The sequence below is a fragment of the Trypanosoma melophagium genome, assembly GCF_022059095.1.
Source record: "Trypanosoma melophagium isolate St. Kilda chromosome Unknown ctg4segment1, whole genome shotgun sequence".
In the NCBI taxonomy this organism is placed as follows: Eukaryota; Euglenozoa; class Kinetoplastea; order Trypanosomatida; family Trypanosomatidae; genus Trypanosoma; species Trypanosoma melophagium.
The window spans coordinates 51,022-69,247 of record NW_027125179.1 but is presented as its reverse complement, the minus strand read 5'-3'; the positions used below and the strand labels follow the sequence as shown (position 1 = coordinate 69,247).

At 40.2% G+C, this 18,226-nt stretch overlaps 10 protein-coding genes across 10 annotated transcripts; 1 reads left to right on the top strand and 9 right to left on the bottom strand.

Moving 5' to 3' along the window:
- Nucleotides 1–770: 770 nt before the first annotated feature.
- Nucleotides 771–1,541, bottom strand: LSM04_003854 (uncharacterized protein; the record flags this gene model as incomplete). The annotated part of the gene is made up of 1 exon (XM_067338891.1): nt 771–1,541. The coding sequence occupies one exon, from the start codon at nt 1,539–1,541 to the stop codon at nt 771–773; it is 771 nt and encodes a 256-aa protein (XP_067187836.1).
- A 799-nt stretch (nt 1,542–2,340) lies between these two features.
- LSM04_003290 (Glycosyl transferase 64 domain) lies at nt 2,341–3,510 on the bottom strand (the record flags this gene model as incomplete). The annotated part of the gene is made up of 1 exon (XM_067338890.1): nt 2,341–3,510. The coding sequence occupies one exon, from the start codon at nt 3,508–3,510 to the stop codon at nt 2,341–2,343; it is 1,170 nt and encodes a 389-aa protein (XP_067187821.1).
- Nucleotides 3,511–4,130: 620 nt separating this feature from the next.
- On the bottom strand, nt 4,131–4,859 carry LSM04_007610 (tRNA-binding domain; the record flags this gene model as incomplete). The annotated part of the gene is made up of 1 exon (XM_067338889.1): nt 4,131–4,859. One exon carries the CDS (start codon nt 4,857–4,859, stop codon nt 4,131–4,133), a length of 729 nt encoding a protein of 242 aa, XP_067187992.1.
- Nucleotides 4,860–5,272: 413 nt separating this feature from the next.
- LSM04_006176 (uncharacterized protein) lies at nt 5,273–5,635 on the bottom strand (the record flags this gene model as incomplete). The annotated part of the gene is made up of 1 exon (XM_067338888.1): nt 5,273–5,635. The coding sequence occupies one exon, from the start codon at nt 5,633–5,635 to the stop codon at nt 5,273–5,275; it is 363 nt and encodes a 120-aa protein (XP_067187925.1).
- A 594-nt stretch (nt 5,636–6,229) lies between these two features.
- LSM04_006124 (Coenzyme Q-binding protein COQ10) lies at nt 6,230–7,486 on the bottom strand (the record flags this gene model as incomplete). The annotated part of the gene is made up of 1 exon (XM_067338887.1): nt 6,230–7,486. One exon carries the CDS (start codon nt 7,484–7,486, stop codon nt 6,230–6,232), a length of 1,257 nt encoding a protein of 418 aa, XP_067187922.1.
- A 1,212-nt stretch (nt 7,487–8,698) lies between these two features.
- Nucleotides 8,699–10,255, bottom strand: LSM04_006942 (uncharacterized protein; the record flags this gene model as incomplete). The annotated part of the gene is made up of 1 exon (XM_067338886.1): nt 8,699–10,255. The coding sequence occupies one exon, from the start codon at nt 10,253–10,255 to the stop codon at nt 8,699–8,701; it is 1,557 nt and encodes a 518-aa protein (XP_067187954.1).
- Nucleotides 10,256–10,794: 539 nt separating this feature from the next.
- On the bottom strand, nt 10,795–12,813 carry LSM04_008528 (WW domain; the record flags this gene model as incomplete). Its single annotated transcript, XM_067338885.1, has 1 exon — nt 10,795–12,813. The coding sequence occupies one exon, from the start codon at nt 12,811–12,813 to the stop codon at nt 10,795–10,797; it is 2,019 nt and encodes a 672-aa protein (XP_067188041.1).
- Nucleotides 12,814–13,499: 686 nt separating this feature from the next.
- LSM04_008513 (uncharacterized protein) lies at nt 13,500–14,405 on the bottom strand (the record flags this gene model as incomplete). The annotated part of the gene is made up of 1 exon (XM_067338884.1): nt 13,500–14,405. The coding sequence occupies one exon, from the start codon at nt 14,403–14,405 to the stop codon at nt 13,500–13,502; it is 906 nt and encodes a 301-aa protein (XP_067188040.1).
- A 546-nt stretch (nt 14,406–14,951) lies between these two features.
- LSM04_008665 (uncharacterized protein) lies at nt 14,952–15,200 on the top strand (the record flags this gene model as incomplete). The annotated part of the gene is made up of 1 exon (XM_067338883.1): nt 14,952–15,200. One exon carries the CDS (start codon nt 14,952–14,954, stop codon nt 15,198–15,200), a length of 249 nt encoding a protein of 82 aa, XP_067188049.1.
- Nucleotides 15,201–16,127: 927 nt separating this feature from the next.
- Nucleotides 16,128–17,777, bottom strand: LSM04_001683 (Mu homology domain; the record flags this gene model as incomplete). The annotated part of the gene is made up of 1 exon (XM_067338881.1): nt 16,128–17,777. The coding sequence occupies one exon, from the start codon at nt 17,775–17,777 to the stop codon at nt 16,128–16,130; it is 1,650 nt and encodes a 549-aa protein (XP_067187744.1).
- Between the last annotated feature and the right edge of the window lie 449 nt (nt 17,778–18,226).

Sequence of the window (18,226 nt, the reverse complement as noted above, 5' to 3'; positions counted from 1 at the left end):
AACATCCGTGACAGGACTCGAACCTGCAACCCTCTGATCCGTAGTCAGATGCTCTTCCATTGAGCCACACGGACGCCGAGGGAGAACTTGTCTTCCAGATGGAAAGCATAAATCTGCAACAGCCGCCGTTCCTCTCCGAGGGGCGAAGAAAGAAAAAAGGGAATTCCGAAAGTAAATCCCCCTTCCTCTGGGCCCGCCTCTCGAAAAGAAGGGCCGGCGTGGTTTTTTTTTTTTTTGGTGAATTATCTAAACCTTGCTTTCCCGCTTAATAAATAAAATAGAAGAAAAAAAGGGTAATATAATAATTTTGTGTAAGAACCAAATTCTTTTCCCTTTGGCAACATGGGTGTGTCCCAATATTTTTTCCCTCTATAATTGTTTTTTTTTTTTTTGATAAATGACAGAACTGAAGAAATGGAAGTGCTGAGAAGCCCCTTTTGACCTGCTCCCGCTCGGGCGGTGTGAGGTTGGGTTGGGCGGGGTTTTCAGAAAACTTACGTTTAGACAGGCTGTAAAGATGAAAAGAAATAAAATTATCCATTATGAAACCCATAAAATATTTTGCCGCCTGGCAAACGTGAGGCTCAATCATGCTTTTCGCAAGCTTTCATAAATAAATAAAACCAATACTGAAGGACGAGAAAATGTGATGAAATCTGTGAAGTAAAAAAAAAAAAAACATGATAGAAACTGTGAAAATCAAAATAAAAAAAAAATCGAACAAATAAAAAACAGCCACCACAGGTAAAGGTTATGAATAGGAGGAGTTCTCATCCATAAGTGGAGAGGGTGTCTGGATTTCCCTTTTGCATAGAAATATCTTTTGCCCTCCAAGCTCCAAGTGTATAAGCAACAAAGCGACGCAGTTGCGAGATACTGACATGTTGTGCCAGAGTGTCTTCCCTTGTCAAGATGGATACGATTTCACGTACAGCATTACGTCGAATACATGGACTGATAAAACCCTTTCCCTTGGGCAAGGAAAGTTGCCGAAGGAAGTATGCGAGAGCAGGGGCTTCAATAGGTGGCATCCACCTAGGTCTACAAATCTTTTCACTGTTATCATCTGCCGCAGCTGCAGCCACGGTTTCGCACCATTGTCGCATCGCATCAAACTGTAGAAGTGTTTCCCACAAAATCGCACCAAGAACGGAGTCTGCCTTTCGAACAAGAGTAATTTCTTCCCCTTGTAGTGAACAACGCAGTTCAGTTGTTGGAATATGAATCTCTAGTGTGGGTTCCGCAGTGTAATCGGATGTCGAGTACTGAAAGCAATGTAGACCCGCAACCGTTTCCACAAAACGGTGCCACTTCCCACGCCAAGATCCTTCATTAATAATTCTTTCATACGCAATAGGGTAACGTCGACGAATTGCCTGTTGTAATCGTACGGAAGACACTGAGCAATGAGACTGTCGTGGTCGTCCAGCATGGCGTAGCGCAGTGAATTCCATCCGTACCTGCTGTGCCAATGAGGTCTCTGTCATGAAAGACTCATCTACAGGCGGTAGCTCTACAAAAATGGAATGAGAATGGCGCATCTTTTCCTTTCTTTTTGTTGTTTCCCATAAAAAGAAAATGATAAAGAAAGAGAGAAAGATAATGCCAATAATAATAATAATAATAATAATAATAATAATAATAATAATAAACATCATCATCGTCATCATGATAGCAATAATAATAATAATAATAATAATAATAATAATAATAATAATAATAATAATAATAATAATAATAATAATAATAATAATAATAATAATAAACATCATCATCGTCATCATGATAGCAATAATAATAATAATAATAATAATAATAATAATAATAATAAACATCATCATCGTCATCATGATAGCAATAATAATAATAATAATAATAATAATAATAATAATAATAATAATAATAATAATAATAATAATAATAATAATAAACATCATCATCGTCATCATGATAGCAATAATAATAATAATAATAATAATAATAATAATAATAATAATAATAATAATAAACATCATCATCGTCATCATGATAGCAATAATAATAATAATAATAATAATAAAACAAAAAGAATGAAAAAAAGCAAAATATAGTAGATACGAAAATGCCAACGGAAAAAGAGAAACAAGCAAAACAGGAGTTGCAACTTCATACACTTACACGAAAAAGGAAATCGTAATTCCTCCCGCCATGGTTAGTGAGTGGAACCAGTGGAGCGTTTGCCCAACAATCCCACTCATACACTCTTTCCGATCCCTAAATAAGGAAAACGTACACAAATACAAAGAAATATATAGAGAAAAGCTGCTTTGCTCTCCCAATCCCCCATACTGTTTTAATACGCTACCGTATAACCCTGCAATCCCCTTGCCAAGTTTGAAGTTCAGGTCTAAAAGGTGTCCGTCCACCATCTTGCGAAAAAAGCATTGCGAGACGATTTGCGCAGAGTCGCCGCTTAGCCTTCATACCGGTTCGCGATGTAAGGGCATTAGCATTGGAATACTCGGGGAATGATTTCACTTCTCCCATAACAAAAAGTGCGGCAGCTTTAGATTGGCGTCGCCGGGGCGGTCCCATTTCATCATCCCACCATGTATAAACAGAGGTATTTGCTGCCGCAAAGTTAAAGGCGATATCGTCACAAAGTAGTTCCTTAACAATATGCTCTAGTGAATCCTCACGCGCTGGTACAGGCCCTGTGGAAGTATTATACGACGCCACGTGCACAACGCGTTGATAAGATTCAGCGAAAGCCTTATAGTAAATACGGGAGCTGATGAGGACACGTGGTAAAGCAATATTATAGGCAAGTTTATTTTTTTTTCCTTCCAATCGCTCTCGTGCTGCGTAGCCAAAAGGACCAAAAGGTCCACATTCTGGTGTTAAGGTGATGCATTCCACGATTGCCCGTACATCTATCGCGACAAGAGACAAAGGCGAGCGTTGCCAGACTTCAAAAATACACCTTATAGTAGAGTAGGGAATGTCGACATCATCATCCATATTAAGCACAGCTTCAGTACTAAGAAAAGGAGCAATTAACCAGCGATTCGCCAAAATATTTCCTTTCTGAGGTAAAAATCGTAGAGGTGGTGGCTGATTAAGGCTATCACTTTTTTCTGTTTCATTTTCATACAGGCTTTGCAGTTCACGTAATTTTAATGGAATAGATTCTTCTGGACCATTCCAAACTAAAACCACTTCATGAATAAGACGTTCATCTCTAGGCCATTCATATAGAATTCTGTTGAGAATCCGAATCAAACGATGTAATCGTTTCGTCATAGGATAAGACATCAGTACCACCGTTAGTGAGTCTTCAATTAATCCAGATTTTCCAGCAAGAATTGAAGTTTTATCCCCTTTATCAGGTTTCAATATCATGGTATTATCATCCATAATAAAGAAAAACCAAAAAAAGGATATCTGAGTTAACATTAACAATGTCACAAGCACTATATTTAAACGACGCGATCGATATTGATGCCGAGATTTTGTTTGTTGGCTCAACATTAATGACGTACAAGAACAAGTACACTTATTATTCTTCACAGATGTATTCATTTATAAATTAGCTTCAGGGAAAAACGATTAGTAATCCCCGATACACAAATCAATAAACGAGAAAAGAGAAATAGAAAGAGTGAGATAAATAAATGAGAATGTATCAATGTAAAGAGAAATTTGACTCTTTGTATGTATTCTACCAATCAGTTACTTTATTTAAGCTTCAAATTACCACAACTTGGTAACAACAAAGTATGTCTTTTTCCCAATTCATTCTCACCTGGCCACTTACGCACTCCAATCGTTCATCTGTTTCTTTTTTTTTTTCTTTCTTCATGCTTCTATTATTTTTTTTCCATTATCTTTCTTCCAGTACGTACATGAATGTGTGTGTGGACGTGTATGCGAGTTAAGAGAAGGATAAACCATGTTCTCGGGAGTTTTTCCCTCCCTCTCTTCCTTTCTTCAATTCCGCCACATGTTATCTCGAAATAGTATTTCTACACTGTGTATACGTTATATGTACGATTCCTTTAAAGAAAACAAGAAAAAAAAAACAAAATAATAATCCAGGAAACCTGCATACACTATATATACACTATATATATATATATATGAGGCCCCATTTACGAGACAGAACCATTAGCAATTGATGCTGTAATGAAACCTTGACTTGTGCGGAACTGCATATCACGCCACACCACTTCCCCCTTTTCATTTGTTTTAAGATCCGCTGCAACTTCTTCAAAGTGTTTCGCCAACTTCTTCTTTAAAACCGGTTCATATGGCCCTTCATGACCCTCAAACACCACACGCTCCCCAACCGAGGTTCCTGCTGGTATATCCAGAAGCACCACCTCACGTGCATCGCCCTCCGTTTTAGACGCACACAACACCATTCCTTCCGAGAGTACACCCCCAATCTTGCGTGGTTCCAGATTTGCAATAACAAGCACGAGACGATTGATAAGGTCATCCTGTTTCACATACTCCTGTAGGCCGCTAAGGATTGTACGACGACCACCTGCAGCCTCACCGAGATCAATTTCCTCAATATAGAGTTTCTGACTCTCCGGGTGGGGTCGCACATCAAGTACCTTGCCAACCACAAAGTGACATTTAGACATGCTACTAGCATTGCTCACCGCAGCATCAGCGGCGTTCGCAACAGCATTAGACTTTCCACCCTTTTTCTTTCCTCTTGCATCAGATGACGCATTAGCGTCTTTTCGCTCTTGTGTCGTCGGTGTTTTGACGGCCGCCGCTGGCTCTTTTGTGGCCACAAGTTCTGAGATCCAGCGTTCCACGAATGGAATAGACCGGCGGAGAAGTGGACCCTCCAGATGTGAAGACATGTTGCTCTGGTTTCTCTTACACACACAAAAAAAGAAAAAACAATAAGAATTAGAATAAATAGAAAAAAAAAACAGAGGGGAATCCATTCAAGCATTAAAGGGGAACAACAAAGCCCTCAAAAGCGATATATATATATATATATATATGAACAGTTAACAACAGTAATAATCGGTAGTAGTGAACTAAAAAGGAGTAAATAGAGTTTTTCTTTTCTTTTACTTCTTCCAGTCAAATGAAGTAAAAACACAATAAAGAAAACCAAGCAGATACTCTTTCATTTTTCTATCTTCTCAGAAGATACGAAAACAAGAAGAGTTTCGTACGACTGCAGGAAGAATAATCAAGAAGAATCTCAGGAGATGTGTAGGCAACGCTATCTGCCACACCTGATAGAATTATCCCCACTTTCTCCTTATTTTTGATCATTAATAAGGGCATCTACATCCTTCAAACGAATCTCTGCAGGAACGTAAAGTAATGGCCAACTTCGCAGATGTTGAGTATTATAGTACTTTTCCATAAGGTGCAAAACGGCTGTGGGCGTTAGATCACCCATAATTGGTGGATCTACGTCTGAAGCATGTGCAGCAATCCACGTACGCACACGTTCAGCAAAAGTGAGAGCACTGTAGTACTTAAATGGTCCATGAGGTGGACATACCGCAATGTGACGAAAGAAAAGTGTCATCAACTCACTATTTGCTTCTAATTGTGCTACCGCAGAAAGGGTGTTACCCTGTTCCTGCTGTATTAAGCCTTCACTAACTGAGGGCATCTCTCCATTGGGAATGGAGAGGAAAGAGCGGGAAAAAAAACAAAGGTACATAGATAGAGAGAAAGAGAAAGAAGGACATTTAAATACATTATATATATATATATATATATATAATGTATATATACGACAGAAACAGTACACTGCTGGTGCCATGACTTTTTATTTTCTTGTAGGTTCTAGAGACCTTTTTATTCTTTTCTTGCAGCTCTTCATACTGAAATCCCTCCAAATAAATAGAGATATGGAAACAGACTCTTTCAATCTTCATCTTCCCATGAAAAAACACACAAAGACACACAAATGTATTGTGTGAAGGAACCACGAAAAAAAAAAAAAAACAAGAGAAAAGAGGAGAGGACGCCTGATGTTTCAAATTATATTATTACACACCATTACTACTACATCTCTCTTATCTTTTTTTATCCCCATTCCCCGTTACAAATGAACCCCTTTTCTTTTTATTTCAGCATTCTTGTTGTTCGAGATATTAAACTTGCACTAACCTTGGGTAAGGAAGAGGAGGCAAGCAGAGAGACAAAGTCGACAACAGCAACAACAACAACAACAGCAACAACATCAAAAAGAAGCATCAGCTTACAACGTGAGTCGCCCACGTTCGCAGCTTGGTGGTCCATACAACTTTTCGCAGTGCTTCTCAAAACTTCTCGTCATAAGGGAGACCACGTGCGACATAATAAATTTTGAATGTAGAGGATTCTTAAAGGCGAAACTCACAACAAACCGAACTTCCACCTGCTGGTCATTCCCTGGTACTGCATTGAATTCCCAAACGCAGTGAAGATCACTTAACACAGGATTGCGTCGCTGATCGCCTCCTTCATTCAACACCGCCTGCACTTTTTTATCAGGTACCAAAAATACCCGAGATGTGTACTTCTCTTTAAAGAAAGAGAATCCCACAGTGAGTGTGGCGAGCATTTCCATAGGAGTACCGCTAGTGGAATTGATAATATCGTCGCTATTATTATTATTATTATTATTATTATTATTATTATTATTATTATTATTATTATTATTTTGCTGTCCTTGAAGGAATTGTTGGGCTTCATCATTATCAAGACGTTTGACGTGGTGGACGATAGAGTCCAGACACCATGGCAGAAAAGTACTGTACTGTGCCACATCAGCAACAACGTGGTAGAGATTGTGTGGAGACCATCCAAGCACACAATGCTCTCTATACTCTTGTCGCATTTCACCGCTTGACTCAGGAGTGGGGCTCCACTTTGTGGGCAAATTAAGTGCATCAGCTACCAGAGAAGCGGCAAACTTCGCAGGTGTTGGTACGTGTTTTGCAAATTTCTCAGGTGAAAGAAAAGAAGACCGTCGAGAGGTATTATTATGATCATGGTGTTGATTCTGATTTTGAGCATCAGCATGACTTTTTTCTTCTTTTGGTTGCTCTACACTTTGGGAAGAGGTACTATTACTAAGATTGCTTCTGCTGCAGATATTTTTGTTATTGGTATTAACATCACTAGTATTATTATTATTATTATCATCATCATCATTACTCTTAAGATTATTTTCGGAAACATTCTCTTCCCTCTCAGCATGTGGTGTAGTCTTTGCCTCATCTGATAATAGTGTTCTTTTTCTTGTCGTTGCTCTCGTTGATGACAATGTCTGTGATGATGATGATGATGACAAATTCAAGGAGGACAAACTCCCAGAAGTGTGTTTCTCCGCTGTGGTCTTGAAGAAAGGTTTGGCGTCTGAGGCCGCAGGTGCTGGAGAAAGTCCTGGTGGGAGTGGTGGGCGTGTGAAGAACGACCTTTGCGCAGATCTCCCGATACGCCCACGCATACCACAGTAAAGCAAAGATCGCATTTTTTTTAAAAACTAGTCGCCTTGTTTTTCGTTTTACTTTAGTTTTAAATTTGATTTTTTTTTGTTTTTACACCAAGTATGGAAACAAAAAAAAAATCAACCAATCTCGCGGTTCAGTCTAAGAGAAAAAACGGGGACGATAACCTGTACCACTAATACTTCTCCGACCACCACCTCCACCACAAGATAAGTATACACTACTACTTGAAGAAGCACCGCGTATATATAAAAAAAAAACAAATGAGGGAAAGAACACATTATTAATAAAACGAATAACATCAATAGAAATAATAATAACAATAGTAATAACTCATATTTAAGTCAACAGGAATATATTCATCTCAGTTCCTTGCCAATGTTCCGAGCAGTACATAAATAAATAAATAACTAAATAAATAACTAAATAAATAAATAAATGAATAAATATATATATATATATATATATATATATATTGAAAATAAGAAATAAAGGGGGAAAAAGGATCCTTCTTTGTTACTAATTTCCAAAAGAGAAAGCATGGGGCATCGCTGTATATGCGATACAAAAATCTGAATGCTGTTACTTATTTTGATGTTGGGATCTATAATGATTATTGTCATTCTTCACATGAGTTGTAATACCTCTGCCTCATCATTTTTTCCCACTTTGATCTGGTATTAACTCATTGCTAGGCATTATTACTTGTTTTCCTTTGCCCGCAATGATTCTCTTTCCTTTTCTGCCTTCTTTTTTTTCCCTGTTATTCCATCCATTTGATCCAATTCCAAGAGAATCTTTTATTCTGTAGTAGAATGGAATACCTAAAGTTCCAGTTAAAACGCAAAAAAAGCAAACATACACAAGGTCATCCCAAAACACACACAAAAAAGAGAGAAATGACCAAAACAGAGTACAGAGCATATAACCTTCACAATAGAATGAAAAGAAAAACAAAGTAAAAAAAAAGACCATGATGTTCAGATCTCCTTATCTTACATCAGAAGGTTGGGATGGGGTAAAAGGAAGACACAAAAAAGAAAACAACATATAAAAAAAAAACAATTTTCTCTGGCATATATATATATATATATATATATATATATATATTGCTGTTCCTCTCCTCTTCAAGAATCATTTTGTCTATTCCATACATAGATACCTTTTCCATCACCATCACCACTATCTCCTCCTCCTCCTCTTCTTCCTATTCCCTTTTCCTGTTTCTCAGTGCGTTATGACTCTGGTGTCAGATCTTCCATCTCCGGGCTCTGTCTTCCTCTGTGGGGTGAAGTTCTGGCCTGCCGCAGGGCCTCCGCCGCCTCCCACCGCTCCGCCCGCAGCGCCTCCGCCCGGGCCCGAAGTTCCGCCCGCTCCGCCCGCAGCGCCTCCGCCCGGGCGCATTTCTCGCGGAATGCCGCGCCGCCCACCCCGCCGTCCGCCGCCGCCGCCGCCCGCCCGCCCCGCACACGCGCCACCGCCGCCGCCGCGACCGCCCGCCGCACGTCGAGGAACTCCGCCGCCCACGCCCGCCGCACAGCGCCGTCGCCGGCATTCGGCAGCATCCGCAGCGGGGAGCGGAAGGTGCGGCGCCAGTCTTTGGGTTTGGCGGATGCGTCAGGGGTTGTCGATCGCGTCTGTACACGGTCACGCGCCGCTGCGACGTATTGGCGCCAGCTGGCAGCATCAACCGTAAGACAGGCACGGTTGTACTCCCGCGCCGCATCACGCTCCGCCCGGGCCGTCTCTGCCCGTTTCCGAAGTTGGGCTTCTCGCTGTTCACGGAAAGCATGCCAATGCTCTCGCTCCACACGCGCCGCATCACGCACAAGTTTCTGCTCCTGCTGTCGCGTCTCTTTTCGTAAGGCAAGATCATGGGCAATATTCTCACGTAGCTTCGTCGCCTCCAGTAGTTTTCGAACGGTCACCCCCTCACATTCCGCACGGACAGCCTCACGTTGGGCCTGTATTTGCATCCGACGTTCATGGTCTACCGGTCGAGGAGTATCACCTAGAACAGACCACCCGCGGTGCCGCAGCCGTGTTATAGCAGCCGCATATTCTCCCTCTTTCAACTCTCGCTGCCTTTCTGCTTCAATAAGTCGTCGTCGGCGTGATTCTACCCGTTCCTTTTCATCCTGCTGTCTCATGGTAGAAAATAAATCACTATGCTTTTCTCGCCATTGTATGTAATCTTGCACCTTACGCACATGTGTTGCGGGTCCCACTATTAAGGTTCCATTAACACACGCCCTTGCCCCATTCGGTACATCAGCATCATGTGAAACACCCTGATAGAGACCTACTGTCCCGTGTCCAATACTTCGCTTCCTTACTGGCAACCTCCAGTGGCTATTTGCTGTTTGTTGCATGTTTCCACGACGCCTTCCAGAAGGGAAAGAAGAAGGATATACAGTACTGCTAACAGTCCGACTCTCTCCTGCTTTGGCTCTGGAGTGGGAAGTAGTATCAGGTGCAGTGGAAGAAGCGAGAGGTCTCTGACTGCTATTATTTTTCCTGTTATCATCATTTACATCCGAACTCTTCAGAGGGGCCAGGCTACCATCATAATTAGACTGATTTTCCTTCATAGAACTTACCTCACCCACGTCATTTTTAGAGTTATTTTTTTGATTCGTACTCTGTACATTATCAGGAGGGGCATTTGGTGTCTTCACAGAGGGAGTTCCACTCGTTACAGGAGGTAGAGAAACCCCAGCTCCAGAGTTACCAGGAGTATCTTCAGTTTTCTTATCGACACTCTTACTCTCTTCTTCGTACACGGTCTGCATTTAAAGAAGTGAAATAGTTTTTCTTAATGCTGATAATAGCGGTGTCGACAAGAGCTCACGCTGGAGTAACCAGATGAAGAGAGACCAGAAGAAGCAAAAAATAAACAAAGAAAAAACGCGTTAACGCAACACACCAAATTTCTTCCTTTTTTTTGCTTACAACGTCCTAATCCTAATCCTTTTCCTTTTTTTTGTTTAACCGTCTCCCTTGGCCTTGGCCACTCTCTATCTATTGGATTCTTATTAGGGCTGCTGTATGGTCCTGAGAAAGTCTGCGAGAGAAAGAAAGAAAAAGGTAGAGAGGGAGAGAGAGAGAGAGAAAGAAGAAAAGAAATAAAGTAAGATAGAGAGGGCGAAAACAAACAAAAAAAACAATCAAGAAGAAATGCATACTTAAAAAATAGATTGAGGTGTTTCAGTTGCGATGTGTATTTGTAAGATGACTACAACCTTCAAAGAACTCTACTATGAAAAAATCATTGACTCGCTTCGATGGAATGAACCATTCTTTTTTTTTTTTGCCTTTCCCCTCAATGTCTTTATGGCCTCGTCCAAGTTGTCTCGCGTGTTTGGTGGTTCACGTAAAATTTTCGCCCACTTTTTGGGTCAACACGCTCCTCCCAGAATGGTGGTAGTGCACTTACACCAGACACTGCGGCAGTACCACCCAGAGGTGCCACAGGCCCCACAGGCTGTTGTTGATGCTGCGGTTGTTGTTGTTGTTGTTGTTGTTGGAGAGGTAATAACGCCGGTCGTGTCCACGTTGTCTCACGTGTCTGATGATTCAGATAAAACTTTTTCCCACTCTTGGGATCTACACGTTCTTCCCAAAATGGTGGCAATGGACTCACCTCATCCACATTAGGGGTAGTTGTTGTTGTCGTTGTCGATGATATTGGGGCCATGGGCATCGTTCCTGTTGTTCTTTCCACTCCTGCGGCATTAACACCAACAGGAGGAGCTGCGGGAGTTGCTGAGGGCAGTGTCCAGGAGGTTTCTTTGGTTTGACGATTTACATAATACTTGCGGCCACTTTTGGGATCAATACACTCTTCCCACCCTGTTAGTGTAGTTGTTGGTACTGTAGTTGTAGTTGTAGTAGTTGTTGGAGTTATTGCTGTTCCTTGACGTCGTTCTTGTTGTCGTTTATACCAATTTTCCACTTGCTGTTCCAAGTCCATCTGATCGGCTGCACCATTTGGATGTGTCCATGTCGTTTTCACAGCGCCGGTGGTGGTGTCTGTGTGAACAAAGTAATGTCGACGACGTTGACGGTCATACATGAGTGCCCATCCAGGTGGAAGTCGTGTGGAGACCTCAGGTTCTGGAAAACTATTAAATTCCGTGTTCTCATGACGGGTCATATTAGGCACTGGAGTTGTTGCTGTTGTTGTCGTTGTTGTTGTTGTTGTTGTTGAAGTGGTATTCGTTGTAGTACTATCAGGAGTCGTTATTCCTTTTCCTCCTCCTCCTCCTCCCACGCATTGCGGTAATAGTTCCTGTTGTTGCTGTTGTTGTTCCATTTTATCTGTATCTGGTACTTTCTCCTCATCCTCATCGCTTTTGCTAAAGACTGGAGCCATCGCAACCTGGGATTTCTTACCGTTATTCTTACCACTATCCATTTTCGTCTGCATCATATTACTATTACTATATTCACTATTACCATGTTTGTCATGATCATCAGATTCAAAGGGGTTTGGAACGCCTGAAATAGGCGGTGGAACATGTGTGTGTACGGCATACAACGGTAGTACCTCATTCCCTAAGGATGAATTCACTCCTGATCTAGCAACCGCCATAGATGGATTATTTGTTTTGTCTTTTCGTCGATTTAATCCATCTACACTTCCTTTATCAGCCTCTGTGAGTCGTTGTTGTAGTTGTTTAAGCTGAAGCAATACTGATAATGGGAGTTCTTTCCCTTCATGCTGGAGTGCAGCTAATACCGCACTTGCCGCCTCTGTGTTGGGGACAAATTCCACACCCTGTCCTTTTGGAATAGTTGCGATACCACCATTACGGCCATATTTAGAGCTGACGTATGCGAGAAGTTCATCCGCCACACTGTCGCCATTGTATTTAACAAAGCAAACACCACATCCAACACTTTGTGCCCACTCCAGTGCAGAGGAAATGTACGCATTAGATGAGAAATACACAAACGTAGTGGACTTTATATCATTGTTGTTAGTATTATTCATACTATTTGAAGCAGATGTTGCCTTTGTGAGCATTGACATGGTCTTTGTACAGATGGCAGAATCTACTGGTGATCCCGCACGGCCTGCAATTGTGTCTAATACCATTGTTTGAAATCGCAAACGCCGTAATGTGGCAATAAGGACTTCTCGTTGTTGTTGCTCTTCTAATGATTTAAGTATAGCGGAGGAAAAGAATACCACACGCTGTTCAATCACAACTGGGGTGGGTGTACCAAGGAATAGTTGTTCGTTAATGGCATCGTGTATCTGCTGCACACATTCACGTACATCAGCCTCTGTTGACGGCGTTACACCTGTGAGAAAGTAATCTCCATCAACAAACAGGTGAATCATCACAAGCAGCAATAAATAATAATAATAATAATAATAATAATAATAATAATAATAATAATAATAATAATAATAATAATAATAATAATAGGTAATAATTTAACTATTATAGAAGGAAATTATATAATACACGTCAGAAACACACAGAGAGATATATTTGGTTCTATGCATATGTGTATATATGTGTTTGAATGGGCAATAGAGAAAAAAGAAAAGAAAAGAAAAAACGGAGTCCAATCCACAAGAAGCAACAATACTCAATTAATAATACCCGTAGCAAATCCAGAGACAAAGAAACAAAAAGATTCATAGAGAAAGAAAGAATGCCTTCATTTCATTATCAAGTATAGTCGTATAATATATACGTACCCATGTATAGAAAACAAATAATAAAGAAAAGAATCATCTGAACTCTGTTAATAGTGCGATGCATATGTGAAATACACCCAAAAGATATCACATCCATCATGATTTTAAATAAAAAAAAAACAATAACAATAACAAAAGAACGGAGACTCTGTGTGGTATTAGAACAAATGAAAGCTCTACCCATTCATCCCCTTTCTCTCTCCTGTCTTTTTTTTCGTATCTGTTAGTAATAAGAAAAAAGTATATAAATCAAAGCAACAAAGGAAAAAAAAAAGATAAATAAAAAGAAAAAAAAGGAGAGACCTCTATTTTGCCCCTTATCACATAACGGGAATATTCTCACCATTATGCACTTCACAAAGACGTTGTAGATGCACTCCCAACGCATCTGCGCGGTGTCGTAGTACTAATATCGCCTCTCCGGCATTATTACCGATATCAATCCTGCGTAGATATGTCAAACTATCTAAAATACAAGAACACTGCTGTATATCACTCATTACATCTGGAAAGTGTTTTACGCCAAGTTCAAGAAATCGCAGCACACGAGCAAGTGCAGCACACCAATCTCCTCTTATAGCAGCTGTTGTTATTGTTGAGGTTGATGTTGTTATTGAGATGAGAGAAGATAAGGATGGAATAAATCCAACATCTTTGAATTGTCCAGTAGAACTTCCCGCCGTTCCCAGAACAAGTTCCCGCAGTAGTTCTGCTAAATACGGGAGAAGAATATAAAATGAGTCTGCGGTGAGTGTGTGGAATTGTGTGGGACTATCCGGCTGTGGACTTGTTTCATCTAATATACGTGTGCGAATAAAACTTCGATAGGCTCGTTTTGCATCTTGCATTAACTCCAGTGCAGCATCCTCACCACACCCCCGCTTACTCTCCCCATTATTATTATTATTATTATTATTATTATTATTATTATTATTATTATTATTATTATTATTATTATTATTATGAATATTCGCTTCATCTTCACATCTTGTTATATCTGGATTAATATGCGGTTCATTATTGTATGTAGCCACAAGAAGAAGATCATGCAGAGAAAGATCACGATTTGCAGATCGGGCGGCCCATTCACGTAAAAGAGCAAATCCCTCTGTTATGTGCTGCATGAGTTGACGTTGGGCCGTTAGTTTCTCCTCAATCGCCAATTGTTGTTGGAGGAGTTGGGAGATGTGAGAGTGAAGGGATTGGGATTTTGTACGGCTTGGCATTAGAAAAAAGAAAAAAAAAGTGTAAATCTTAATAACTTCTGTTAATGCTGATAGTAGAACCGTACCGACAACGGTTAACAAACAGTAAGCACTAAAAGGAAGAAAGAAGTCTAAAGAGAAAAGAAAGGAAAAAAAAACAGGATAGAAACATAAAACAGCAAGAACAGATGACTAGAGAGCAGTTTGTCTTTCATAGAATTTCAAAAAAAATATATATATGGCTTTTATTATTTTTAAATATTAATGTATTCAATCCTCAATGTTCATTAAAGAACACCGAGGAAAGAAATCCATAAAAAACAAAAAAAAAAACGGAGAAAAAAATCATCGATGGAGGTCTATCACCGTAAGCACCAATAGAAACCACAAATAAACAAATACACACAGAGAGATACATTCACTTTTATTGATCCATCCTCACGGATACCTCAGACAGATGCAATAATAATAACATTTATTATGCATGTATATACGTAATACAATGAAATATATATATATATATATATATATATATATATATATTTGTGTGTGTTTTTTTTTATGTGAATGTTTCTTTTCCTTTCTTCTTCCTCCAATGCTGATAAAGCTGACTCCTTAGAAGTGCAGCTTTGTGCGACGCCAGTGACGGCGCTTCTCATTCCACTTAATGCGATTGCCTGTGCGAAGGCGAATCCAGTACGGCACGGGCTTGTTCTGATTCAACTTCTTGGCGTACTTCTTCTTAACGGCAAGTGGCTTAAAGCGTCCCATTCTTTTGTTTGTAATGCGGGGTCTCGTGTGGTGACTCGGATGTAATATTCCTCCTATTTAATAATATTATTATGTGTGAGCAAAGAGAAAAGAAAAAAAAGAGTGAAGATATATTTAGCAATGTGGTATCCATACACAAAAACGGGAAACAAATGAACCTGGATAAAAACAGAAGGATACAGAGAAATGTATACACATACTAGAAATATATATATATCTGAACAGTACCCGTATCTACCTCTGCCCGCGTATAGTTTGGAGATTGAAAACTCAATTTTTTGAATCACAAATAGGGGGAAATCAACACAAACAAATCAAAACACATTCTAAGTGATCGAGAATGGAGTGATTATATATATATATATATATAAATTCCCCACACCACTAAGAAAGCATATTTGTGTACACACACCGTGAGAACAGCCCAGAGCACCCACTGGGGCGATATTGAGCGATAAACAAAGAAAGAAAAAGAAAGAGCGATAGATCCGAACGAAAAGCAAACAATAGCAATAAAAACAAGAAAACAAAAACAAAAAAAGGAGGGACATAAAAAAAAAGAGAATAAAGAAAATAATTCTTTTATTTTTCTCTTTATTTGCTTGGGGAATATACCCCTGACAGATGAGACAAAAAGAAAAAAAAAAGAAAAGAACGGCACATTGTTCTTTCTTTTTCTTTTTTACTATGTATTTACTTTATAACCTTTTCTTTTTTTTATTCCTTTTTTCTACCTTTAATTCGTTTTCTCTTTCTTTCCCTTTCTTTCCCTTTTTTTCTCTTCTTCGATCGTTCCCCCACCTTTTTCTTTTTCTTCCTTTTTTTTTCTTGTTCTTTCATCTTTTCATCACACTCTCCCTTATCCATTTTATAATGCCCACAAATGAAAAACTAGCTATATTACCATACATAGACACAAACAAATATATATATATATATATATATATATATATATATATATATATATATATATTACGGAACGGTGTAGTTCTCTGTGGTCACATGTGTCTCTTGGCTGAATCGCACAGGTGTGCCGTTCTCTGTTTGCACCGCCTCACACACACGTACCTGCGCAACTGAGACAAGTGATGTAAATGAAACATCCACAGGGAAAAAGAGATTAGACGCCGACGCCACCGCATCACCATCGACGAGGGAAATCTCCACATTCCCACTTGTGTTACTGCGATGATCCACATGCGGAATAACCCACACCGCCGCTCCATTAATCGTACTGCAAGTACCAACAGAGGTTTCCATTTCCGCCACCTCAGCACCGTATAGTGGAAGTGAAATACGAACATCATGTAGGGATTCTGCCATGGCGCTATCTAATTCATACTCCACCGTAATACTTCCCGTACTTGGCCAGCATGAGAGCACAATAGGCGCCCGCATCCCATTTGTGTTCTGTACACGCCAACGAAGTATTGTCACAGGCTGTTGCAGTGGAAATGGTTTATTCTCCCGCATCGCAATTACATGATCATCTGCGAACATCTCCTTATTTACCTTTGCATGGGCCCGGAAGGAAAACTCATTGCTCATGGGTGCAAGCACAAGTTTCACCTTTGCCAACTGTGGATCTGAGACAAGTACGGATAATTCACCGCGGATATCCACTGTACCGCCCTCTCCATCGCGATTAAGCTGTGCGCTAATCTTCTCCTCCACAATAATGTGTAATCCCCCCACAGCCCCTTCAGGCGCAAATCCTCCTCCTGTTGTTGTGTTGATTTTTGTGTTTACTCCTCCCGCCGCTGCTGCCGTTGTGGTAGAAGAAGAGGATGGAGCCGTACCAACCGGAGTGGATGGTGGTAGTCCCGCTTCTTTCAATACACGCGAAGTAATATCTGCCTTCTTTGCTCGACCCAATGTAAGTCCACCTGCACGGGCCGGCTTTGCTGCGGCTGTTGTTGTTGTATTATCCGTGTTTGAAACACCACCAATACCTGCAGTGGCAGCTTCCATACTCCGCGGTGAAAAGGCAGAACTGATGTTATTATCATTTAATCCGCCGCCCACCACAGGGGCACTTGTACTCCCAAAGCCGGCGTAACCCGGATCATCTGATCCAATTCCACCGTATGGATTCATGCCTTTACGTCGTTTATCGCGTAATTCATGCGCCTTACGTGAGGCGTCTTTCTTTGCCCGCTCCATCTGTAGTCGTTTCTCCTCTCGCACCATCATTTCTTCATGTGATTCCATCTCCAGATATGTCTTGATTTGTTCCACCGTTGTGTTTTCCCGTTTACCACCAACGATAACTTCGTCCAGTGCAAAAAATACACGAAAAGCCTTCGCCTCCAGTGTTGCCTCCTTCACAGTATCCACATATTCAGGAATAAGTCTACCCATAAGGTGTAATGTGGCTAAATCCTCAACAATATTGCTGCTCTTCGTTGTGATAAGTACAAGGAAGAGTTCCTCTAGTGGCTGGTATACATAGCGCACAGCACCAGCGTCAATATACGTTACTTGTTTGTTAACAGATGACTCAAGAAGCCTTGGGAACGCGGAAAGAAGGCCTTCAATGCGGATACGTGAGATTTCATTGAAGTTTCGTGAGAGAATAATGTGGCCTTGTTTATTCACCACACCAGCGGCAATAACAGGCATAATTGGGGGGGGGGGGGCAAAAAGGAGTAAAGGTGTGATTGTACTATCTTTGTTCCTAATTTCTCTTTATTTTTCTTTTTTTTTTAACTAAAAATATTATTGCCCTTCCTTTCTTCTTCGTCCTCTTCTTTTTTTTTCTTCCCTTCTCCTTCTTCTATTTTATATCGTATTTCTCCAATATTGCTTCCCTCTTGACGTGTTCTTCCTTTCTTTTCCTTTTTTCAAACAAAATTTGGCTATATCTTTCTCTACCACTCTAGTGGTAGTAGTATTAGTAGTAAAGAGAAGAAGAAAAAGAAGTAAACCAAAGAGAATATAATGATATACTATCAACATAGCTAGTCGAAGGCATTAGTGATATTAACATTAGCAGTTTTTTCGTTACTATTAGATGTTATTCCTGTTCTTGTATTGGTAGTAATCACAATAATATGTGTGGATGGGAAAGG